Raw genomic sequence first — 26,339 nt, forward strand, 5'->3', positions numbered from 1 at the left:
TACTTTATTTATATCTCCATTAGTCTTAAAGTTGCATATATAATCTTTTCCCCTATTTGTCTCTGAGTTCTTTAACCCTTTGCGGTCCAATTTTATTTTTGGAATTCAAACAGTCTGGTCCAAATTAATTGACGGGATTGAACGTTGAAGTTATCTGTCTCACTAGACCTCAGCTCGACGTTGGACCTGCTCCTAGCGCCTGGTCTGTCGAGTCAGCCTCCACGCACGACCGAAAAGGGTTAAAGATAGAAGTTATGTCTACTATGCTTGTACAAAACAGGTGCTCAATGTACTTGATAGAAAAATAAATGATGACAATGAATATGTGAATTAATGTATTAATTTAAAACATCACTCTATGGGACTACCTATATTCTATAAAATATACAGAAAAAAACACTAACAAAAGGACCATGGAATTATCTAAATCTTTATAGTACTTAACAAACCTTCTCTTTGAAAATACTCAGAAGATAATACAGGTCAACTTGTCAGAAGTGCTGCAGAAAGACTGGAATGAATTGAACCAGAGAATAATGTTGGTGGGTATACTGAGAAAGCGGATTGGTATTTAAAGCCTATTAAAGAGGCACACTTGAAAGGAGACATGTCTGGGCCCAAACTTCTCTCATTATCAATTAGAGCAAAGATCCACTAACCTGGGGAGGGGATTGGTACAGGTTCGGATTCACCAGAATTCCCAAAGGCTCTTCAGAAGATCTATCCAATTTGGTCAGTGATTGGTTCAAGGTTCCACTGGCAATGGCCTGTATTGTCTCATCTAGTCTGTGATAACAAACCAAAGGATGCAATAATTGGTAATATTCTATGTTCAGAACATACTTACTTATCACCCATAAAAAAGCCTTCTACAGTAATAAATTTTAAAATTCAAAGAGGGGTTCATAGATAACCGCCTTCCCCCACCCAAATTTCCTTCTCTTTACTCCAACAACCCTAAGGAATGAGTTAGTAAAAGCTCCAGAATGCCAAGAAAATAGGTAGGGCCCACTATAATCATTTATCTGTCTAATGAGTTTATTAAAAATGCAAGAATTAGAAAAGTTGCCTAGAAACAATCTGACCCACAGAATAGTATTCTATGGCAGCCTATTTACTCAACACATTCAATTACTCCTCTGCTCACTCAGGAGTCCCTCTCTCCAGTCCTCCATGATGATATGAATTCTAGCCTTGCTTCAAGGCCCAGAAGTTCTAATGAGGCCCTCTACTGGCCCCACACAAAAGTGCTTCCTCCTTTCTCTGAGGTCCTAAAGCACCTACTATTTCGTCATTGGATACATCCTATGATCGTGTTTGCTATGACTACTTGGCTCTAAACCTATGGGATAATGTTCACTGGTGGAACTAACTCTATTGGATAGTAAGAGATCATAGGTCCTGCAGGGACTGTATCTTACTCTACTCTATAGCACTACATTACTTGCTGCTTTACTCCATGTCCCTGCTGAATGTTTGACAAATGTAGGATGATAATGATTCTGAGACACACATAATGAAAAGCTTCTACCAGTAGGAAAGACTGAACCTGACCTTGAATACAACTAAAGAGTTACTTGTTAGGAACCTGTTATATGGAAGGCAACTTAAAAGGTTGTAGAAGACATAGCTCCTCCTTTCAAGAAAGCTTTGAATCTAAGTGGCAGGTTTAAGGCAGCTATAAGGATGATGAATAAAACATGAGAGGATGTAATTAATACTATGACGCAAAATCCATTTGGTGGTTATTATCCTATCATCCCATGTGCTGTACTTAAGCAGGTTGAGAGAGAGGTAGATATTTGAAAGGCAAAAATTGGGGGAGGGATTTCCAAACCAAGGGAAAGGCAAAAACAAAGGCATGAAGCTTAAAACAAAACAAAATAGTACAAGAATTTTTTTTAAAATATATTTTATTGATTTTTTACAGAGAGGAAGGGAGAGAGATAGAGAGCCAGAAACATCGATGAGAGAGAAACATCGATCAGCTGCCTCCTACACACCCCCCACTGGGGATATGCCCGCAACCCAGGCACATGCCCTTGACCGGAATCGAACCCGGGACCCCTCAGTCCGCAGGCCGACGCTCTATCCACTGAGCCAAACCGGTTTCAGCAATAGTACAAGAATTTGAAGGAAGAGGTGAGTCTAAAATAAGGCAGGGACAGTAGGATCTGAAGAAGAGAAATAGATTTAAGACATAGTACAGTGGTAAGTACTGGTATATCCAGAACTCCATAATGTATAAAAGAAATAATACAAATAGCTAATGAATACATTTTTAGAATGTTCGAAATGTGAATAAAATTATGATGAAATGCCATTTTTCATGAGTCAGAATGGCAATTTTTAAAAAATCCTCACCTGAGATTATGTTTTTTTAATGTTTTAAGAGAGCGAGAGAAATATGGATCGGTTGCCTACCGTATGCACCCTGACTGGGGATTGAACCTGCAATCTATGTATGTGCCCTGAACAGGAATCGAACCCACAAGGTTTTAGTGTACAGGATGATGCTCCAACCAACTGAGCCACCTGGCCGGGGCAGAATGGCAAATAATTTTTTTAAATATATTTTTATTGATTTCAGAAAGGAAGAGAGAGGAAGAGCGAGATAGAAACATCAATGATGAGAGAGAATCATTGATGGGCTGCCTCCTGCACACCCCCCACTGGGGGTTGAGCCTGCAACCCAGGCATGTGCCCTTGACCAAAATCAAACCCAGGATCCTTCAGTCCGCAGGTTGACACTATCCACTGAGTCAAACCAGCTAGGGCAAGAATGGCAAATAATTTTTAAAACTGTTGAGAGGCAAATAAAGAAACTAGCATTTGATATCTGGTGTGCAGCTGATAAGTCAAAAAGTATGCACCATTTAAATTTTGAGATACTGTCCAGTTTCCCTTCTAAAAGGCTGAACCCTTTCTTATGAGATATGAAATGATTTTTATTGTAAAAGCAATCAATTTTTATTATGGAAAAACTGGAAAATACAAATTAATAGAAGGAAAAAGAATTCTTAAACCCATCACCCAGAAGTAATTTTATTTTTTTCTTTATATCTGTGTATCATATACATAATAGATGCGAACAAATAATTATTTTGAAACTAGTGGCAGAATTTCCTTTGTTTATTTATTTATTTATTTATTTAAATTTTGCAATATTGGGGGACCAGGCGGGCAAGTAGAATTTCCTTTGTTTAGAAAAAGTTGATCATGTAGTTGCCAGGTATGAAAGAGAAAAGCCACGGACTTGGCCTTGTGAAAAACACTTCTCTGTTCACTAACATCCATTTTTGTGTGTGTGTGTGAGAGAGCCAGAGGTATCATTTTCAAAACAAAAAAAAAAAGGGCAAGATCTCTATGTGCTTTCTTTTCGTTGGAGCCAATACGCGTATCTCTTCTCAACTCTAAGTAGCCATAATGGCAATTTTTTTTCCAATAGGCTTTATTTTTTAGAGCAGTTTTAGTTTCACAGCACAACTGAATGTAAGGTGTAGAGATTTCCCTTACACTCATACTCCCTTGTCCCCACACATGCAGAGCTTCCCCCATTATCAAACATCCTTCAATAAAGTGGTACATTTGTAACAATTAATCAGTCTATACTGAGACATCATTATCACCCAAAATCCATAGTGTATATTACAGTTCATTCTTGATATTGAGGCTGTACCACTTTATTTATTTTATTTATTTTGGGGGGGATCCTATGCTCCTCCTTCTGTGCAATTGTATGTGTGATTTTAAACACACACAGTTCAGAATTAGAGACAGGCCCTTTGCTGTGTAGTTCACACTGGTCTGTTCATGCTCATGTGAACAAAGGGGACAGTAGGCACCGCAAAGTCCAGTCCTGCTTGTGTCTGTACCTGTTTATCTCCTAAAAAGGCATCTAATTGTATGGTATATGATTGCCTGATTACTAAGCTTTACACCTGAAAGAGGCTGTACCATTTTAATACTCCCATCCACAGTAAAAGAGCACACCTATTTTCTTACACTCACAAATTATGCAATATTATATATATTTTATTTCAACCAATTTAATGGTACATATGTTTAAAAATATGTCCTTCTTTATTTTGGTTAATCCTCACTGAAGATATTTTTCCATTGATTTTTTTTTTTAGAGAGAGTGGAAGGGAGGGGGAGAGACAGAAACATCAATGTGAGAGAGACACATCGATTGGTTGCCTCTTACATGCACCCCAACCAGGGCTGGGGATCGAGCCTGCAACTGAGGTACATGGCCTTGATCAGAATCAAACCTGGAATCCTTCAGTCTGTGGGCCAAGGCTCTATTCACTGAACCAAACCAGCTATGGCTAAAAATTTGCATTTCTTTGATAACAAGTTGAGTATCTTTTCAAACATTTAATGACTATTTTTATTTCTTCACCTGTAAACTGTCTATTCTTAGCCTTTGCCCATTTTTCTACTGGATTTTTAAAAATACATTTTTATTGACTTTTAGAGAGAGAGGGAGAGGGAGAGGGTGAGAGAGAAACATTGGTGTGAGAGTGTAACATGGATGTGCTGTCTCCTGCACACACCCTACCAAGGATGGAGCCCACAACCTGGGTATATACACTTGACCAGGAATCAAACCGGCAACCTCCTGGTGCACTGGATGATGCCCAACCAACTGAGCCACAGTGACCAGGATGTGGTCTTTTTCTCTTAATTTGCAGAAGGCCTACTTATATATTACTAGAGGCCCGGTGCACAAATTCATGCACAGGTGGGGTCCGGCCAGCCTGTCCTGATGGGGGCTGATTGGGGGGGGGGGGGATTTGGGGAGGGGCTGGCGGGGGGGCCACAGGAGGGTGGCTGGCCGGCCCCACCCCCAATCCTGCTGGGGCTGGCTGTGGGGTGGGGCCACACACACACACACACCCGCTTGGGCCAGTTGGCCGGCTGCAGTGTGCGTCATAGAGACCAGTTGTTCCGGTCACTTGGCTTTTATATATAGAGATGGATGTTAGTCTTGGTTAAATGTTGAAAATATTTCCTCTAAGTTTGTTATTTTTTTACTTTATTTTAAATATATTTTATGTCTTTTGACTTCTGGGTTTTGGATCCTACTTAGAGATTTATCACACCAAAACAATAACCATATCCTCCTATATGTCTATATTTGTTTCTAATTCTTTTATTTCTTTTACATTTAACTCGTTAGTCAAACTATCACAGAAGATTGTTTTTTAACCCTTTTCGGTCCAACCTCGAGGCTGACTCGACAGACCAGGCGCTAGGAGCAGGTCCAACGTCGAGCAATAAGAACATTAAAAAGTTCAACATTCAATCCCGTCAATTAATTTGGACCAGACTGTTTGAATTCCAAAAATAAAATTGGACCGCAAAGGGTTAAAGGTCATGAGTTATCTTTTTTAAAAATATTTTTATTGATTTCAGAGAAGGGAAAGGGAAAGAGAGACAGAGATAGAAACATCAATGATGAGAGAGAATCATCGATCAGCTGCCTCCTGCAAGCTCCCCACTAGGGATTGAGCCTGCAACCCAGGCATGTGCCCTTGACCAGTATCAAACCCAGGACCATTCAGTCTGCAGGCCAATGCTCTATCCACTGAGCCAAACAAGCTAGGGCCACAGAATGATTTGAGGTAGAGATCTACTATAGATATTTTCTAAGCTGGTGGCCAATCATCCCATCATATATTAAATCCTTTCCTTACTATTTAGAAATATTACCTTTATCAAATATTAAATTTACACACATATAAACACACACCCATGCACACATACACATACAATACAGACACACAGGTTTCCTTCTGGAGTCTATTAATTCATTACTTATTCCTGTGCCCAAACTGTATCTAATTTTTTTAAAGTTTTTTTTTTTTTAATAAAACTACTGTAATTATCTAGTAGGACAAGTTTCCCTCCCTGTTCATTTTCAAAATTTTCTTAGCTACTCTTACATGTTTCTATTCCAAATGAATATATTATTTTTTTAAGTCAACAAAAATAACAGATCCATTAGATGAGGTAAATCTTTTACAATCAAACCATCCCCTTCTTTCAGACCTTTTCTGCTGCTACCCACTTACTTGCTATGATACTCGGCTAGTGGATTTTCATCTTCCACGATCTTCCTGCCTGCAAAGTCAATGGTGATCTTCTTAGAAAGCCGAGAGGCATGTCGAAATTCTCTCAGCTCCTCCTCTCGCTTCTGCAAAGTTTCCCGCTCAATTTTGGATAACCACTGGTTAGAATCACTGGCAAAGTAATCTGATTCATCATCAATTACTTGGGTCCTTCGAATACTAAGAAAAAGAAAAACAACAACAACACATGGCAATTAGGTCACCTATTGACAAATAGGAACTTGATTACTGGGAAACTGCTTCAAGGTAGCTAACTCTTATGCTGTCCTCAAGGTTATTATCTCAAATATGGAGGTCCAAGAATGTTCTAAAACTAGGTCAAGCTCTGCCTGGTTCCTAGCTTCTGCATATTAATTATCTCCATTGCAAGCTCAGCTCAGCTCAGCTCCTAAAACTAATCTCATCGTCAGCCAGGAAAAGACACTGCACCATAATCCACTGTCCTTCTAGCTTCCTTAATACAGTACTCTGGTCCTCATCTTCTGAAATCTGGGCTTCTGCCTGGTTTTGCTGCAGATGAGTTCATGTCTTGGCAACTTACTTATTTAATATGATAGTCCCTCTATAACTGGGACTTAGTCTATTCTTGTTAGGCCCAACTGCTACCCTTTCCCTTAGAAACTGGTGTTCTAATCTGGACTCTTCAGTCCTGTGGCTTATTCTTAGGACACTTACTCTCTACTACTATATGTCAGAGCCCCTTCCCCAAATCTCCAGTCCTTTACTAATACAGTGGCCAAGTTCTGAATATGATAATCAGGCCTCTTTCTAACAAAGAAACTGAGAACTAGAAGAAATCTTGATGATCCACTCTCTCATTCCACAGATAATAAACCCAGGGCTCACAGAAGTTAAGTAATACTCTAAAATAACAAATCGCCCTAGCCGGTTTGGCACTGTGGATAGAGCATCAGCCTGTAGACTGAACGGTCCCAGGTTCAATTCTGATCAAGGGCATGTACCTAGGTTGCAGGCTTCTCCCCTGCCCAGGCCCTGGTCAGGGCGCGTGCAGGAGGCAACCAATGGATATGTTTCTCTCACATTAATATTTCTCTCTGTCTTCCCCTCTCTCTTCCACTCTCTCTAAAAATCAATGGAAAAATATCCTAGGGTGAGGATTAAAAAATAATAATAAAATGACAAATCAACTGGATTTGTGCATAATTACAAATTTGTAATATACACAGTTATAGGGAAACACTCAAATCATATTCATATAGTGATTTCAATTACTCAAGATTCAGCTGGAATTATAAAAGTTTTAAGGTAGACAGAGCGGGAAGCTTAAGAGGGCTCAGGAGAAAATTGGTCCTATATATGAACCTGAATAATGCAAGTAGTACCCTTGAACAAATCAGCAAAAGGGCAACATCAATAGAGAGAGACACTTTTCCAGTTTTTACTTATCAAGAGATGCACTCCATTTCTAATTCTATTTCTAAGGTAAAGTTTTATTGAGTAGGTCTAAAAGTAATATTTAAAGGATTAAGAGTAAATATGGAGCCCTAACTGGTTTGGCTCAGTGGATAGAGCATCAGCCTGTGGACTCAGGGGTCACAGGTTTGATTCCGGTTAGGGGCATGTACCTTGGTTGCGGGCACGTCCCCAGTGGGGCATGTGCAGGAGGCAGCTGATAGATATCTCTCTTTCATCGATGTTTCTAACTCTCTATCCCTCTCCCTTCCTCTCTGTAAAAAATCAATAAAAATATATATTAAAAAAAAAGAGTAAATATGGAATTACAAACCTGGTAATAGGCTTAAGAAATAGTTTTCAAAGTTATATCTCATGTATTGATAACAAACAGTTTGGTGTTAGAAGGGCCAAAGGATTAAAAACACACATATAGCCCTAGCCGGCTTGGCTCAGTTGATAGAGCGTCGGCCTGCGGACAGAGGAGTCCCGGGTTTAATTCCGGTCAAGGGCATATGCCTGGGTTGCTGGCTCCCTCTTCCTTCCTCTCTGAAATCAATAAAAACATATTAAAAAATAAATAAAAATACACATACACAAAGAACTGTAATGCCAGGGATAGACTACCAGGTCATTTACAGTAAATAAGAGATTTGGGGTCTAAGAACCCTCACGTGGCCATTTGAGAAGTGAGCATTTATGTCCTATTTAATTTCTTTTCTTTTTACCATTAACTGATTTTCAACATATGTATTTGGTCCCAAAGAAGAAGATGAAAGAGAAAGAAATAGAAAATAGAACTAGCAAATTCGGTCTCTTAAAAAAAAGTCAGCCCTAACCGGTTTGGCTCAGAGGATAGAGCATCGGCCTGCAGACTGAAGGGTCCCAGGTTCAATTCCGGTCAAGGGCATGTACCTAGGTTGTGGGCACATCCCCAGTAGGGGGCGTGCAGGAGGCGGCTGATGGATGTTTCTCTCTCATCAATGTTTTTAACTCTCTATCCCTCTCCCCTTCCTTTTTGTAAAAAAATCAATACCATATATATATATATATATATTTTTTTTTTTATTGATTCCTCTACAGAGAGGAAGGGAGAGGGACAGAGAGTTAGAAACATCAATGAGAGAGAAACATCAATCAGCCGCCTCCTGCACGCCCCCCATTGGGGATGTGCCCGCAACCAAGGTACATGCCCTTGACCGGAATCGAACCTGGCACCCTTGAGTCCGCAGGCCGACGCTCTATCCACTGAGCCAAACCGGTTCTGGCAATAAAATATATTTTTTAAAAAAAAGATAGAAAAGTCAGTGGGCTAAATGACAAAAACATAGGAATGTAAAAGCCAATTGAGAAACATTTTAATATATTAATCATTAAATTAGAAAACAAATTTCGTGTCAATGATATGGAGTTACCTACACTCGCCCGGAGGCAATGTCTCATAGATATTCCACAGCCCAACACAACAGTTTGCACTCTAATATATATGATGACTGAATGTCTGTAAGTGAAACATGTGGGGAATTATTCAACCCAAAGAAACTTTCCGGATGTATACTAGCATGTATTAAAAATAAAAAAAAATGTTTCTCAGTAGGATCCTCTTGGTGGGATATATTTTAAAAAACTTTATTCAAACATCGATTTAAAAAATACATATAGGCCTCCTATGTAGAGCATCCAAGCTGTTCTTTCCCTGTAATCTTTTTCATACTCCACCCCTAAGAATGTATCAAGTGCCAAAATAATTTCTAATGGGCAGAATCTGTGGACTAGTCTACTTCTTAGCACTTATTCTAATCATATCATACCTAGTTCTATCAAACTCTAATAGTTTGTCTTTATGCTTGATAGCCTTCTCCAGACCAGACTTAAATCGCAACTCTTGATGAGGAAGAAGGTCCTTGGTAGAGATGTCCACTTTTCCAGAATTCTCCGTCCCTAAAATTCAATAAGAAAATCAAATGGTGTCAGCTTACAAGACAAATTAGTTGTATCACTGTGCAGCGAAAAATAAAATCAGAAGATCTGGCTTTGCCCTGATGACTGACAGCCTTCATTTCAATGGAAAACAAGTACACAGGCAGTGCTTAGCACATAGTAGGTTCTCCATCAATATTAAGGTCCATTTCTTCCCTTATAGAAATTTGGATCACCAAGGGGTACCAAACTGTTTAACAACACAATATTAAATGCTTTAAAAATGAAAAACTGTATTAAGTAGGACTGAATATCACCATTAAACATACTTTTATATTTTATTCTTTTTAATATATTTTATTGATTTTTTACAGAGAGGAAGGGAGAGAGATAGAGAGTTAGAAACATCAATAACAGAGAAACATCAATCAGCTGCCTCCCTGCACACTCCCTACTGGGGATGTGCCCGCAACCAACGTACATGCCCTTGACTGGAACTGAACCCGGGACCCTCGAGTCCGCAGGCCGACACTCTATCCACTGAGCCAAATCGGTCAGGGCCATACTTTTATATTTTAAAACTAAAAACTAAATAATGGAAGAAATAGCCTGGCTGGTGTGGCCCAGTGGTTGAGCATTGACCTGTGAACTCGGAGGTCATGATTCAATTCCTGGTCAGGGGACATGGCTAGGTTGCAAGCTTGATCCCCAGTAGGGGGCATGCAGGAGACAGCTGATCAATGATTCTCTCTCATCGTTGATGTTTCTATCTCTCTCTCCCTCTTCCTTCCTCTCTGAAATCAATAAAATTTTTAAAAATAAATAAATAATGGGAGCAGCACCAGATCCAAGATGGCGGCCAGCAGGAGGCTGATGAAGGAGCTTGAAGAAATCCGCAAATGTGGAATGAAAAACTTCCGAAACATCCAGGTTGATGAAGCTAATTTATTGACTTGGCAAGGGCTTATTGTTCCTGACAACCCTCCATATGATAAGGGGGCCTTCAGAATCGAAATCAACTTTCCAGCAGAATACCCATTCAAACCACCGAAGATTACATTTAAAACAAAGATCTATCACCCCAACATCGATGAAAAGGGACAGGTCTGTCTGCCAGTAATTAGTGCTGAAAACTGGAAGCCAGCAACGAAAACCGACCAAGTAATCCAGTCTCTCATAGCACTGGTGAATGACCCCCAGCCTGAGCACCCCCTTCGGGCTGACCTAGCTGAAGAATACTCTAAGGACCGTAAAAAATTCTGTAAGAATGCTGAAGAGTTTACAAAGAAATATGGGGAAAAGCGACCTGTGGACTAAAATCTGCCACGATTGATTCCAGCAAGTGTGAGCAGAGACCCCAAGCAGTGCATTCAGACATCCCGCAAAGCAGGACTCTGTGGAAAATTGACACAGGCCACCACCTGGCGTTTGCTTGTGGCAGTTACTAACTTTCTACAGTTTTCTTAATCAAAAGTGGTCTTAGGTAACCTGTAAAGAAAGGATTAAAAATTTAAGATGTTCTAAAATAAATAAATAAATAAATAAATAAATAATGGAAGAAACAGGAGAAATTGCAAAAAGAAAATAGAAATAATGAGAACTTATTAGATACTAAGGCACTTAATATACATTATTTAATACTCATAATAACCTTGTCAGAAAGTTTGTATTATCTGTTTTACAGATAAACAAAGTTCAGAAATAATAAAATCACTGAGTTCACTCAGAGATTAGAAAGTAAAAATAAAATTTAAACTTAGGTCTAATTAAATAAAGCCCACATTCATTCCTTGGCCTCGTGTTATCTACTTCGTGACAGCATACTATAAATATACAACTCCCAGAAAAAGAGCCATAAATTATGACAAAACCAAGATCTAAAAGTTGTTATGAAAACAACTAGGCTATAATGAAGGCTGACCTTTCTCTTTATCTCAAAATCCTATTAAATCTTTCTTTTAAAATTTAAAAACAGCCCTGGCCGGTGTGGCTCAGGTGGTTAGAGTGTTGCCCCATGCACCAAAGGGTCATGAGTCTATTCTGGGTCAGGGTACATACACAGGTTGTGGGTTTGATCCTGGTTGAGGTGCCTATGAAAGGCAACTGATTGATGTTTCTCTCTCTTTCTCCTTTTCTCTCTCCCTTCCTCTCTCTCTGGAATCAATGAAAAAACTCACATCCTCGGATGAGGAAAAAAAATTAGCCCGGCCAGCTTGGCTCAGTGGTTGAGCATCTTCTTATGAACCAGGAAGTCACAATTCGATTCCTGGTCAAGGCACATGCCTGGGTTGCAGGCTCAATCCCCAGTGTGGGGCATGCAGGAGGCAGTCCATCAGTGATTCTCTCTCATCACTGATGTTTCTATCTCTTTCCCCTTAAACCTTCCTCTCAGAAATCAATAAAAATATATGTTTTAAACAAACATATAGACACAAAAAAAGACAGCCAGAGAGATTGACTGATTCTTATATTCTGAATATAAAAAAAGCACTTAGCCCTGACCGGTTTGGCTCAGTGGATAGAGCGTCAGCCTGCAGACTCAAGGGTCCCAGGTTCGAATCCGGTCAAAGGCATCTACCTTGGTTGCAGGCACATCCCCAGTAGGGAGTGTGCAGGAGGCAGCTGAAAAAGCACTTAGAACTATCGTTTCTCATAATAATGACTTTAAAGAAATCCTAATTAAAAAAATATTGAGGGGACTTCCAGACAAGATGGTCATGTAGATAAATGCAACATGAAAATCCTCCCACACCATGTCAAAATTACAACTAAACTTACAAAACAAGCATCATTCTGAACAGCCTGAAATCTAGCTGAATGTTAGTTCTACAATTAGAGATTTACAGAATAAGCCACATTGAGACTATAGGAGGGGCAGAAACACAAAACAGGCAGGTCCCACAGCCACGTGAGCAGGATAAAAATTGAAAGGAGTCCTGGCGGGTGCTCAGTGGTTAGAGCATCAGCCAGTGGACTAAAGGGTTGCAGCGTTAATTCTGGTCAAGGGCACATACCTCAGTTGGCGAGCTTGACTACCTCCCCCATGAGGGAGTGTGCAGTAGGCAACCAATCAATGTTTCTCTTTCCCCATCCCTTCCACTCTCTTTATAAGTCAGTGGAAAGAATGCCCTCGGGTAAGGATAAACAAAAATAAATAAATAAATAAAATGATGATTTACTCTGGATGCTATAATTTTTTAAAATGGAAGAAATACCTTAGCTGAGGAGGACTTTCTGAAGAACAAGGGGTTCCAGCCCATACCAGGCCCCCAGTGTTCAGGTTCCAGTACCAGAAAGAGAAGTCCCCATAACTTCTGGCTGTAAAAACCAGCGGGGAGTGTGGCTGAGTGAGAGGCTGTTGAAGTCCCAGGCAGTTCTTAAAGGGCCCATGCATGAACCTACTAGGACTCACTTCCTCTGAGATCCAGTGCAGGGCAGCAACTTGAAAGGCATCAGAAACATAAGGGGAGGAATTGAATTGTCTGACATCAGGGGGAAAACTGGCAGAGGACAGCTCTTTACTAGATAAAAGTGCTGACAGAGATCATTGTTCTTTTTCTGAGACCCTCCTCCCCAACAGAGCCAGCAGGCACCACATCTGACTCTCCATCAACCTGGTTCACAGTGTTCACCCCACCCAGGTGATTCCCTGACACCCTGCCCCACCCAACTTGTAGGCCCACCCAAGCTGTTTCCAGTGGCTTTTCTATACAAACTGCCTGTTTTAGCTCCTGTTGCAGACTTTCCTAAAATCTCTTAAAAGTTCAAAAATTACAAACAAGCAGCATCCGGTCTTGGCATGCCCCATATCTCTTGCTAAGTGGGCCCAAGCCTGGTACGGGCAGCAGCTAGCCTTGGTTTGCAGCTTAGCCTCTCGCGGGCACCTCCAAGATCAGCATAAGTAGCAGCCATCTGCAGATCACTCAGTAGCTCCTGCTGGATGCCCCAGGCAGAGCACAGGCAGCAGCTGACTTTGCACCTCGTAATAGGCCCCAGAGCCAGTGTACTCAGTGAACAGCTTCAGACCATGCCAGATTACAACCCTACCACATCCAGGAGTGACAAATTCAAGGGGCAAACTTGGTGGGCATCAAAGCCCTACTGAAGCAAATATTGCTGGGTAGGAGGATCAGCTCCAGCACAGCAGCTCCTCTGCTATAATCAGTTGATTATTGCAGCCTTGGGGAGGTGGGTGTCAATCCTTCCCAGTACTGCCAATAGCAATCAAAGCTCAACTACAACAGGACACTGCACACAGTCCATATAGAGGTGTAACTAGAGTGCCCAGCTTGGGAGACTGGGGAGGCTATGTTATTAGACCCTAAAGGACACCTAGTACACAAGACCACTATACCAGGTCTGGGAGAGGTAGCAGCTCTACCTAATACATAGCAACACACTTAGGGAAGTAGCCAAAATGCAGAGAAAAAGAAACAGATTCCAAATGAAAGAAGAGAAGAAATCTCCAGAAAAAGAACTAAATGAAATGGAGGCAAGCAAACTACCAGATACAGAGTTCAAAACAATGGCTATAAGGATGCTCAAGAAACTTAGTGAGAATTCAACAGCATGAAAAAGAACACAGAAACCATAAAAAAAAAAAACTGTCTGAAATGAAGGAAACAATAACTGAAATTAAGAATAAGTTACAGAGAATCAACAGTAATAGATCAAACCAAGAATCAAATCAGCAATTTGGAATATAAGGAAGCAAAAAAACCCAATCAGAGAACCAAGATGGCAGCCTAGGTAAACACTTGTACTCACTGCCTCCCACAACTAAAATATAGAACCATTATCCAGAACTGCCTGAAAGCTGGCTGAATGGAAGTCACATTGAGACTGGTAGGAGGGCCAGAGGCATGGAATGAGCTTGACCTGCACTCATGTGTGATGCTTTTTTTTTTTTTTATATCTTTCATTGATTTTTTACAGAGAGGAAGAGAGAGAGATAGTTAGAAACATCGATGAAAGGAAACATCGATCAGCTGCCTCCTGCACACTTCCCACTGGAAACGTGCCCGCAACCAAGGTACATGCCCTTGACCGGAATCGAACCTGGAACCCTTCAGTCCCCAGGCCAACACTCTATCCACTGAGCCAAACCGGTTACAGTGTGTGACGCTTTTTTAATTGGGAGGGAGGCTGTCTCTGTGGAGCCTACCCCCCTCTGTGAGAAGCAAGGAGTCCCAGCCCCACACCAGACCCCCAGCCCAGGCTCTCAGAGCTGGGAAAATAAGTTCCTATAATTAAGTGCTGTAAAAACCAGCAGGGATTGGGGCTCAGTGGTACGGAGGCTGATGGAAACCCACCTGTTCCTCTTAAAGGGCTGGTGCAGGAAGGAACTTACAAAGTCCTGCTTACTCTGAGCTCCAGCACCAAGGCAAGGCCCTAGGTGACACAGGCACATGCAAGGAGGAAGTGAATTATCTGCCAATGGGGCAGGAACTCAGGGACAGCTTTCTTCCAGACAGAGGTATTCACAGGGATCATTGTTCTTATGCTGGGACCCCCCCCAGTTGCAGGGCTGACTGGCAGCCATTTCTTTTTGTCCCACCATGGTAATTCCCTGAGACCCCACCTCATCCAATTTGCAGCCCCACCCAACCTGTGCAGCAGCTTTTGCATATGAATGGCTTGTCCTTGCCCAGGCTTCAGACTTTGCTAAAATCTCTCAAACTGCAACCAGATCACGGAGCCCCAAACCTATTAATAAAATGCCCAAGACCCATCACTAGCATCAGCCTGCCTTGCTTTACATTTGTGCCTTGCCTGGGCACTTCCAAACCCAATACAAATAGGAGGAATCTGCAGATCTCTCTGTAGCTCCTGCTGGGTGACCCCAGGCAGTGGCTGACTTTGCAACTCCCTGGAGGCCCAACAGCCAGTGCACCCAGAGGACAGCATCAGACCATACTAGATTACAACTCTACACATCCATAAGCAACACACTCAAGGGGCAGACCCAGTGAGCACCAAAACCCCACTGAAGCAAGTCCTGCTCCATCAGGGTGTCTCTTGCATAGCAGCTTTCCCACTGTAGTCACAGCTGGTCCTCACAGGCAATTGGCCTGGAAGTCAATTCCTCCCAGTGACACCAATAGCAATCAAGTCTCAACTATAACAAGACTGTGCACACAGCCCATAAAGGGGCTTACCTAGAGTGCTCAACTTAGGTGAGTGGGGAGGCTAAGCCACTGGGCCCTATAGGACACCTATCAACAAAATTCCCAAGACCTGCACTAGTATCAGCCTGCCTTGCTTTACAGCTGGGCCTTGCCTGGGCACTTTCAAACTACACAGGCCACTCTACCAACTCAAGGAGACATAGCAGCTCTACCCAGGCCACTCTACCAACTCAAGGAGACATAGCAGCTCCACCCAATACACAGAAACAAACACAGGGAAGCAGCCAAATGTGGAGACAAAGAAACATGTCACAAATTAAAGAAATGGAAGAAAGCAAACTATTGAATATAGAGTTGAAAACCATGGCTATAAGGTTACGCAATAATCTTAATGAGAGCTTCAAGGGATTTAGTGAGACTTTTAAGGATCTTAGAATGCCAAAAAAAATGGAAAAGGACCAGTCAGAAATTAAGCATACACTGAGTGAAATAAAGAATAATCTACAGGGATGCAACAGTAGAGTAGAGGGTTCTAAGAACTAAATCAATGATTTGAACTATGAGGAAGGAAAAAACACCCAACCAGAAGAGAAAAAAGAAAAAATAATCCCAAAATATGAAGATAGTGTAAGAAGCCTCTGGGACAATTTCAAATGTACCAACATTCGTATCATGGGGGTGCCAGAAGAAGAGAGAGAGCAAGATACTAAAAACCTATTTGAAGAAATAATGACAGAAAACTTTCCCTACCTGGTAAAAGAAATAGACTTACAAGTCCAGGAAGCGCAGAGAGTCCCAAACAAGAGGAACCCAAAGAGGACCACACCAAGACACATCATAATTAAAATTCCAAGGGCTAAAGACAAAGAACCTTAAAAGCAGCAAGAGAGAAGTAGTTTAGTTACCTACAAGGGAGCACCCATATGCCTGTCAGCTGATTTCTCAACAGGGACTATGCTGGCCAGAAGGGAGTGGCAAGAAATATTCAAAGTGATGAATAACAAGGACCTACAACCAAGATTATTCTACCCAGCAAAACTATCATTTAGAATTGAAGAGCTTCACAGACAAGAAGAAGCTTAAGAAGTTCATCACCACCAAACCAGTATTACATAAAATGTTGAAGGATATTCTCTAAGAAAAGGAAGAGGAAGAAAAAGATAAAAAATCTGAACAATAAAAAGGCAATAAATACATATCAACAATTGAATCTAAAAATTAAAAATAAATGCATAAGAAATCTAATGAACAGAATTAACTTGTGAATAAAATAGAATCACAGTCATGGAATTGGAACATATGGGCGATTCTCAGAGGGGAGGGGGCAGGAAGAGATTAAACAAAGATCTTATATGCATATTAGAAGCAGATTTGTGCACTGGTGAGGTCCTTCACCCTGGCCTATGCCCTCTCGCAATCTGGGACCCCTCGGGGGATGTTGGACTGCTGGTTTTGGCCTGATCCCCACAGGCCAGGCCGAGGGACACCACCAGTGCAAGAATCCATGCACTGGGCCTCTAGTATGCATATAAGATCTTTGGTTAATCTCTTCCCGCCCTTCCCCTACCCTCCTTCCCTCTGAGATTCATCAGTCTGTTCCATGTTTCCATGCCTGTGGTTTCCACTCTTGCATTGAGCATCTGCCCCCTGATGGTCAGTGTGCATCATAGCTACCAGACAGTTGGCCCATCGCTTAGACTTTTATATATATAGATATGCATTACCTATGGACATAAACAATAGGACGGTGAAGGCCTGGGGCAGGAACCAGGTGGAAGGGGGCAATGGGGAGAAAAAGAGGAACATCTGTAATACTCTCAACAATAAAGATGAAAAAAATAATAATAAATTAACATGTAAGCGCCATGTCAGTCACCAGTGACTGACACTATACTTTCCATCGGACCGGTCAGTCACTGGTGTTGCCAGCATATCAGTGAAATCTGATATCGCGGGCTAAACAGGAAGGAAGACAAAACAGGCTTGGCGCTTAATGTATTAATTAATAAATAAATAAAAAGGAAAAAACACACAAAATAATCAGAGCAGCAAAAAGAGCCCGGCTGGTCTGGCTCAGTGGTTGAGCATTGACCTATAAATCAGGAGGTCATGGTTTGATTCCCAGTAGGGGCACATGCCCAGATTGCAGGCTCGATCCCTGAATGGGGGACATGTAGGAGGCACTCAATCGATGATTCTCTCTCATCACTGATGTTTTTCTCTCTCTCTATCCCTTCCTCTCAGAAATCAATAAAAATATTTTTTTAAAGAAAAAGGAATACGAAGAAATGAGGATAGTGTAAGGAGCTTCTGGGACAACTTCAAGCATAAGATTCGTATCATGGGGTGCCAGAAGGAGAAGAGAGAAAAAAATATTGAAAACCTATTTGAAAAAGAAATGACAGAAAACTTCCCTAACCTGGTGAAGAAAATAAATATACAAGTCTAGGAAGCACAGACAGTCCCAAACAAGTTGAGTCTAAAGAGGCCCTACACCAAGACAGAGCATAATTAAAAGGCAAAACAAAGACAGAATCTTAAAAGCAGAAAGAAAAAAAGAGTTTGTTACCAGTGAGGGAGCTCCCCTAGGCTAGAAGGGGTTAGCAAGAAATATTCAAAGTGATGAAAAGCAAGAACCTACAACCAAGATTACTTTATCCAGCAAAGCTATCATTTAGAACCAAAAGGACAGATGAAGACCTTCTCAGATAAGAAAAAACTAAAGGAACATCTGTAATACTCTCACCACCAAACCAATATTATATGAAGTGTTAAAGCAGTGGTTCTCAATCTGGGGGTCGAACAACCCTTTCACAGGGATCGCCTAAGACCATCAGAAAACACATATATAATTACGTATTGTTTTTGTGATTAATCGCACTTTGACGGGTGCCAGATGGGAGAGGGTTTGGGATATTAGGCAAAAAAGGTGAAGGGATTAAGAAGTACAAATTGGTTGTAACAGAATAGTCATGAGTCTGTTCTGCAATTTAGTTGTTGTAATGTGGTTGTGGGAGGAGGTGAGTACTGCATTTACCTATACCGCCATCTTGACTAGAAATCTCCTCTCACTTTATTAGAATTCTTCTATGAGAAAGAGCTGTCCCTTCTCCCCCCTTTAGTTAATTCAGGATATATTTTACTCATCGGGTTATAAACCATTATTATTTGTTTTTTTGCTCAATGTTATGTGGTTTTAATAATAATTTTTTAAAAAATAAATGCTTATAGAATAAATGAGTGAATAAACTGCATCTTACATACCAGGATATGAGAAAGAGAAATAAATACAGATACAACAAAATATATCCATCACCACAGTAATCCAATCAAAAGATTACTGCCTACCTGACATTAGCTTCTTGAGCAATTTCTGGCTCTTGTTTGAGTCACGCTGTAAAATATCCTGTTCTTCACGAGTACATACCTATATAGTAATAAAAGTCACATGATCCCATAGTTATTTATGTTGTTTGCTTGATATACCTACAAAGTAACTTAAATTACACATTAGCTATGGCAATAAAAAAAAAATGAGACTGTTGGTGCTTTTTTATTCTGACAAACATACCAAAAAATATATATTCAAATGAGTTTTGCCCTACTCTTTCTATAGCTCCCTTCTTTCATGAACCATACAAAAAACTGATCTCACTGCAAGTGACCCTAAATGGTTTGATAATTTAAAAAAAATACACACACACACACACACACACGAATATAAAACCTATTTTCAAAGGAGAAAGATTTGCCATCAAGAATATTGGAAAAAATATTCAATACTTTCATTTATTTTTATTTTTATTTTTTTTATTTTTTATATATTTTATTGATTTTTTTACAGAGAGGAAGGGAGAGGGATAGAGAGTCAGAAACATCGATGAGAGAGAAAGATCCATCAGCTGCCTCCTGCACACCCCCCAAATGTGCCCGCAACCAAGGCACATGCCCTTGACCGGAATCGAACCTGGGACCCTTCAGTCTGCAGGCCAACACTCTATCCACTGAGCCAAAACGGTCAGGGCCAATACTTTCTTTTTAAAAAAGTTTTCCAGCTCTAGTCATGAAATCCAAGTCTTACAGGAGAAATTATAAGCAGATATCTTATTAGAAAGAAGCAGAGAAAAAAGTAAATTACAAAATCACCAGTGAAATCTAGCCTAGCTTTTATACTATATATATATATATACACACACATATATATGTATGTATATATGTATATATATATATATATATTACTTCTTTGCCTTTGAACATTATAAAATAATGAATATATTAAGCAAAAAAAAGTTATGTTATTATAAAATCACTGAAATTTTAAGAAGGGAGGCAAAGAAGGGGTTACTTAAAAACAATTTCATACTAAGCTTATAAAGCTACATGGCTTCAAGGCCAATCTGTTTTACATTACTCTGTTTCTTGAACTGTTGTATCTCCAAGGGATCTAACAGAAAATGCTGTACTTCCTAGTAATTGCCGTGGTGGCACACAGAGTTTCTGCCAGCATCTATAGGTTGTTTCTCTAGAGAAAGCTTCATATGGGAAGATATTTTTTGCCATTTTCTGAACATTTCTGATGGTAGACATTACATTTATCAGGTCATCAATTTTCTGTCAGTTTGTTCTCTGAGTATACCGAAAACTTAAGGGCTCTGAACAAAGGAATTCAAAGAAGGTAAAACAAAGCAATCCTATATAATAAAAGGCTAATATGCAAATTGTCCCCTTGGGAGTTCGGCTGACTGGGAGTTCGACTGCTGGCTATGATGTGTGCTGACCACCAGGGGGCGGCGCGGAACGAAGGAAGGCCTAGATTGGCCCTGATGGCCAGCTAGTGCTAGGGACCCTACCCGTGCATGAATTTCATGCACTGGGCCTCTAGTATAAAATAGGTGCCTTCAATAACACCAAATGTCACTGCTTCGGCCAGCCAGCTCAACTGGCAAAATAAGCTTTTTTTTTTTGGCTTTTTTTTAATTCTCACCCAAGGTTATGTTCTACTGATTTCAGAGAAAGGAGAAGTAAGAGGAGGGGAGGGAGGGAGAAGGAGAGAGAAAGAGATGGTGGGGGGGTGGAGAGAAGGAAACAGATTTATGAGAGAAATATTGATCAACTACCCACCCACCCCTAAACACACACGCAAGCCCCCCCACACCAGGATCAAACCCACAACCCAGGTGTGTGCCCTGACTAGGAATCAAACTAGCAATCTGTTGGTGCATGGGGAGATGCTCCAACCGAGTCACAATGGTCAGGGCTGACATAGTTAAGGTTTTTAGACAACTCATTAGGGTGTTTGTAAGAGAGTCATAACTGCTACACTCTTGGGATCATTCTCTCAGACAATACAGAGCTATAAAGAGGAGTTGTCCTGGAAACAAAACCTTTAATGACCCAAAGATTGTGTCACAATGGTTCTGTTTCTTGGGGATGTGAACCACATCTGAAGACTTTGACAAACATTTTTTACATTTTAGGCCCTAAAGTTTTCTTGAAGTTAATCTGACACAAGACTTGGGTCTTTTAACAATATGTATCCTCAAAACTCTTTTCACTAATAGGCCTTGTTACTAGGATAAAACGTTGTTAAAAAATTCCTGCTACTACACTTTACTGGACATGACAGGGAAGAAATTTCTATGAAAAAGAGAGTACTAGGGATGTGAATGTCCCTATTTATTAAACCAAAACACAGTAGTAAAATAAAATAGAAAAGAAACAATTACCAGAGTACCACAGAATAAGCAAGGGCCAGAACCTTCTTGTTCACAGACTATACGCCCGCAGATCAGACAGTTATTGATCAGCTTGTGCTTCTGGCCCAGGCAATCACAAGGGTGGCGACCTGGGATCAGGACTGCAAGCTTGTCTTGTCCCTCTTTTGTGTATAAACTGACAAACTTTGTCTTCTTCTTTAAGGAATTGTTGTTCTCTTGTGCCTAATTGTACAAAAATTAGAAATAACATCAAAAAATGAATGACAATGAAAACAGTCAAGGACAGAGAACTTCAGTTCTGTTCAATAACAACTTACTCACTACTGAGAAGCCAGGAAAGAAGGAAGGGAATGGGAGAAATACAAATTAATTATAATCAAGGGTCTAGGGCAGTGGTCAGCAAACTCATTAGTCAACAGAGCCAAATATCAACAGTACAACGATTGAAATTTCCTTTGAGAGCCAAATTTTTTAAACTTCAATTATATAGGTAGGTACATTGTTATTAACTTAATTAGGGTACTCCTAAGGCTTAGGAAGAGCCACATTCAAGGGGCCAAAGAGCTGCATGTGGCTCGCGAGCCGCAGTTTGCCGACCACAGGTCTACGGAAAGATTATGCTCTAGAAAAAGTCACTAATATCCCTTACCTTTTCAGCCTTCTATTACAGTTGGTGGGAGGTAGATGTAGCAGTAAAAACTGATTATGTGACATATTTAAGCATAGCTAAATTGAAGATCATAAGAAATAAAAATGCTTCTAAAAGCAGATGATATTCACAGATTTGGAAATATGACTAAAATAAGAATCAATAAAAATAGACTGAATAGCCCTAGCCAGTTTGGCTCAGTGGATAGGGCATCGGCCTGCGGACTGAAGGGACCCGGGTTCAATTCCAGTCAAGGGCATGTACCTTGGTTGCGGGCTCAATCCCCAGTGGGGGGCGTGTGAGAGGTGGCTGATCAATGATTCTCATCATTGATGTTTCTATCTCTCTCTCCCTCTCCCTTCCTCTCTGAAATCAATAAAAATATTTTTTAAGAAATAGACTGAATAAGGCCCTGGCTGGTAGTTCAGTTAGTTAGAGCATTGTCCCCATAAACCAAGATTATGGGTTCAATCCTGGGCCAAGACACATAAAAGAATCAACCAATGAATACATATACAAGTGAAACAACAAATTGATGTTTATATCCCTCTCTCTCCCTCCCTCTCTCTAAAATCAATAAATAAAAAATTTTAAAAATAGACTCAATAAGAAAAAGACAAATAACACAAAAGAAAGATGGGCAAAAGACCTAAATAGGAATGTAATAAAAGACAATATCCAAATTGGCCAACAATCACATGAAAAGGTGCTTAACTTCATTAATCATCAAGATAATGCTAAATAAAACCACAATACATACAACTACATACCAACCAGAATGGCTAAATTGAAAAAGACAGAAAATACAGAGTGTTGGCAAGAATACAGAACAATTAGAGCTCTCATACACTGCTGGAGTATAAATTGAAGCTGAACATATGCATAGCCTGTGACCCAGCAATTCAACTCTTGGATATATACTCAACAGAAATGTGTAAATATGTTCACTAAAAGACAGGCAAAAGAATGTTCACTGCAGCACTGGGATTGGAAACTACCCAAATGTTCAACAGTAGATAGATGAATTCACTTAGTGGGATCCTATGTAGCAATGAGAATGAAAAGTATAGCTATACAAAACTATATGGGTAATTCTTATAAAGTGTGTTAATTGAAATAAGCCAAAAACAAAAGAGTACATATTATTTAGCTCCATTTATACAAAGTTCATAAGCAGGCAACACATTCTCTTCCAACATTCTCTGGTGTTGGAAGTTAAGAAGGAGTTTCCCTTGGGAGGGTTGTCATTTTGAGGAACACTGGGGGTCTTCCAGAGGAATGGAAATGTTTTGTTTCTGTCTATACAAGTATGGGTCAGTTTGTGAAAATTCATCTGTTCAGTTCTGCATGTGTGTTATAAAATAAAAAGTTTAAAGAGAGAAGTGTAGTTATCAGCCTCTGTCTCACTCCATTCAAGCTGTTATAACAAAATACCATAGGTTAGGTAGCTTATAAACAACAGGAATTTATTTCAAACATTTCTGGATGCTGAGAGTCCAAAATCAGGGTGTCAGCATGGTTGGGTGAGGGCCTTCTTCCAGAAATGACATGTAGATCACTGTGTCCTCACATGGTGAAAGGGGCTAGGGAAGTCCTTCGGGTCTCTTTTAGAAGAGCACTAATCCCATTCATGAGAGTTCCACTCTCATGACATAAGAACTTCCCAAAGGCCCCACACCCTAATATCATCACATTGGGCATTAGCAATTCAACATGTGAAGTGTATAGATGCCTCTCCCATATTGTGGTCTTATTTCCCTTTAAATTGAGAGTTCCTCAATCATTTCCAGAGACTGAAGTTTCACAGTGGAAAAATCTCAGAAGTCTAGTAGTTAGGAAAATACTAAAAGAGAACAATTCTTTAGTAAGTATAAAGAGATCTGAAAAGCCCCAGTGTCCAAAGCCAAAAGTTGAGATATAAAGACAATATCAAATAAGTCAACTTAGGTAAAAATTAAAATGTAAGACAAGTGCTAAAGATTTTATCAAATCTAGTAGGCTGCATTTTTTCAAACTAGTCAATTATATCTTTGGCTCTCAGGGATAGAGATGGAGAGATTAAAATCTCTAAGGAGAGCCCAGCCTGTGTAGCTCAGTGGTTGAGCAGCAACCCATGAACCAGGAGGTCATGGTTCAATTCCAGGCCAGGGCATATGCCCAGATTGCAGGCTGGATCCCCAGTAGGGGGGTCTGCTGTAGGCAGCTGATTGATGATTCTCTCTCATTACTGATTGCTGGGGTCTTTTCCGCATCTACAAGACTTCAGAAATTTCGAGAAGGGCTGTGTATAAGTGAATGAAGAGACTAGAGAAAAAATATGAATTTGGAAGGCATTTTGGTGTGCCAGATGGAAACTTAGTTCTAGTGACTAAGCTTCTCGAATCTCCTGACCCAGGGCTTTTTATTCACACATTTTGCCCTCTAGCAAAGCAGATATACATATCAAAGGTACGGTCTGCTAAAGAATAAAGGACCATCAGGTTGGGGGAATTGCTGTCTGGCTGTTCCAGCAGCAGGTAATAACATGGAGATTTTCAGCCCTGCTGAAAGAGTCCATTCAGCCTTTTGAGGACTTCTCACATTTATTATGACCCTATGGAATCAGCCTCCAGTAATTGATATTTCTTTCTTTCTCTCTCTCCTCTCTCTCTCTCTCTCTCTCTCTCTCTCTCTCTCTCTCTCCCCCCCCCCTTCCTCTAAAATCAATAAAAACATTTTACAGTCTCTAAGCAGACATTTTTATTTTACTATACAGTTACATTAAAATAAGGTATTTGAGGAACTGAGAGTTGGGCTTTGATGACGTCTTGTATATAATGGAAGCAAGTATTTCTCAAGAAGGAGAAAGAGAAATAGAGAATAGGAAAACAGGGCATGCAAGAATATTCATAGCACATCATTCCAATGCTTAAAATCATTATTGGTTTCCCATTGTGCTAAGAATAAAATCCAAGCTACTTTCTAATCCTATCTAATAAAGAGGAAATATGCTAATTGACCATCACACCATCACAAAGATGGCGGCGCCCACAGCCAATAAGGAGGGAATATGCTAATTGACTGTCACGCCCTCAAAGATGGCAGTGCCCAGCAGCCCTGCCAGGGATGGGCCCATATGGGCCCAGCCTTGCTGTGCGCCTGCCTCTGGAGTCCCCCCCGTCCCCTCAGCCCCTCAGCTACCCAGGGCAGGCCCGAGGCACAGGCAAGCCTCGGATGGCGGCTGCCCAGCCAACACCCAAGGCGCAGGCAAGCCTCGGATGTCAGCTGCCCAGCCGCCCAGGGTAACCAGGGCCGGCCAAGGCTTGTGCTGCCGGCAGTGGCAGCAGTAGAGGGGGTGGTAGCGTCACCTTCCCCTGATCACCGGTCGCCTCCTGTCCCTGAGGGCTCCCGGACTGTGAGAGGGGCAGGGCTGAGGACCCCCCCTCCAGTGCATGAATTTTCATGCACCAGGCCTCTAATTACCTATAAAGCCTTACATATGGCTTCCAGGTACTCTCCAACTTCATCTACATGTCATTCTTTTCCTGCTCACTATGACCAGGCACATAGGGCTTCTGATACTTCCTAGAACACTTTTCTCCATCTCCCCTTTGTAGTTGTTAATTCCTCTATCTGCACTGTTCCTAGTCCATCTCTTTATGTCTGGTTCCTTTTCGTGTTCAGATTCGGGTGTGGTTTTTTTTTTCAAATTATAAGAGAAAGTTTATTTAGAAAGTTACAGAGATAGTAGAAGTGAGCCAGCTGGGCTTTGTAGGCTCAGGAAACAAGCTACAGAGCAAAAGAAGGACTTTTGGAGCTTAGAAGAGGGAAAGGGAAAGGTAATGTGCCTAGGGGGAAGTAAAGAGGAATGGGAAAGACACAAGCATGCTCCTGAGAGGGCCAACACTTCAAGTTCAGTCTTAGCTATAATTTCAGTTCTTCAGAGAGGCTTTATCTAAATGTCCGTCTTACCAATTACTGCCTATTGTACTGTTCTTTTTATTTTTCATGGTAGTCTTCACAATTTATAATTACTTAAAAAGTTTTCTTTGACTGTCTTTTCCACTTTTCCTCTAAACCACTAAAATGTACACTCTAGTAGAGCAAGAAAGCTGAATGTGTCTTGCTTATTGCTATATTTCCAACACCTAAATCAGTTCTTGACATACAGCAAACATGCAACAAAAATAACCAAATGAATGCCTGTGAAAGTTGAAGATATATTTACCTACAGATCCATTTGTAGGTACAGTTTGATACTGGTGCTTCCATATCTGTGAATTTGCCTACTTGCAAGAATTTATTTATAACCCCCAAATCAATCAATCATTCATGGACATGCACAGAGTGGCAATAAATTTGAGTCACCAAATGCACATATTTCCAGCTAAGATCA

General features: G+C 40.7%; 2 protein-coding genes across 2 annotated transcripts in view; one reads left to right on the forward strand and one right to left on the reverse strand.

Annotated features, from left to right (window-relative positions):
- Nucleotides 1-26,339, reverse strand: part of TRIP4 (thyroid hormone receptor interactor 4) — a 64,033-nt gene that overhangs the window by 29,266 nt on the left and 8,428 nt on the right. Inside the window, exons 4-8 of the mRNA XM_081103117.1 lie at nt 21,325-21,537; nt 18,947-19,025; nt 9,362-9,491; nt 6,081-6,296; nt 660-786 (exon numbers count right to left, since the gene is read on the reverse strand). Coding sequence (XP_080959243.1) covers nt 660-786; nt 6,081-6,296; nt 9,362-9,491; nt 18,947-19,025; nt 21,325-21,537 — 765 coding nt within the window. The remainder of the gene's footprint in view (nt 1-659; nt 787-6,080; nt 6,297-9,361; nt 9,492-18,946; nt 19,026-21,324; nt 21,538-26,339) is intronic.
- LOC308527067 (ubiquitin-conjugating enzyme E2 L3) lies at nt 10,311-10,993 on the forward strand. The gene has a single exon (XM_081102397.1). The coding sequence runs from the start codon at nt 10,323-10,325 to the stop codon at nt 10,785-10,787; it is 465 nt and encodes a 154-aa protein (XP_080958523.1). The 5' UTR covers nt 10,311-10,322; the 3' UTR covers nt 10,788-10,993.

The sequence above is a fragment of the Myotis nattereri genome, assembly GCF_964212035.1.
Source record: "Myotis nattereri genome assembly, chromosome: 1".
In the NCBI taxonomy this organism is placed as follows: domain Eukaryota; kingdom Metazoa; phylum Chordata; class Mammalia; order Chiroptera; family Vespertilionidae; genus Myotis; species Myotis nattereri.

Bases quoted from the DNA above. Each gene is read 5' to 3' on its own strand.
- LOC308527067 (XM_081102397.1), top strand. From the start codon at position 10,323: ATGGCGGCCAGCAGGAGGCTGATGAAGGAGCTTGAAGAAATCCGCAAA.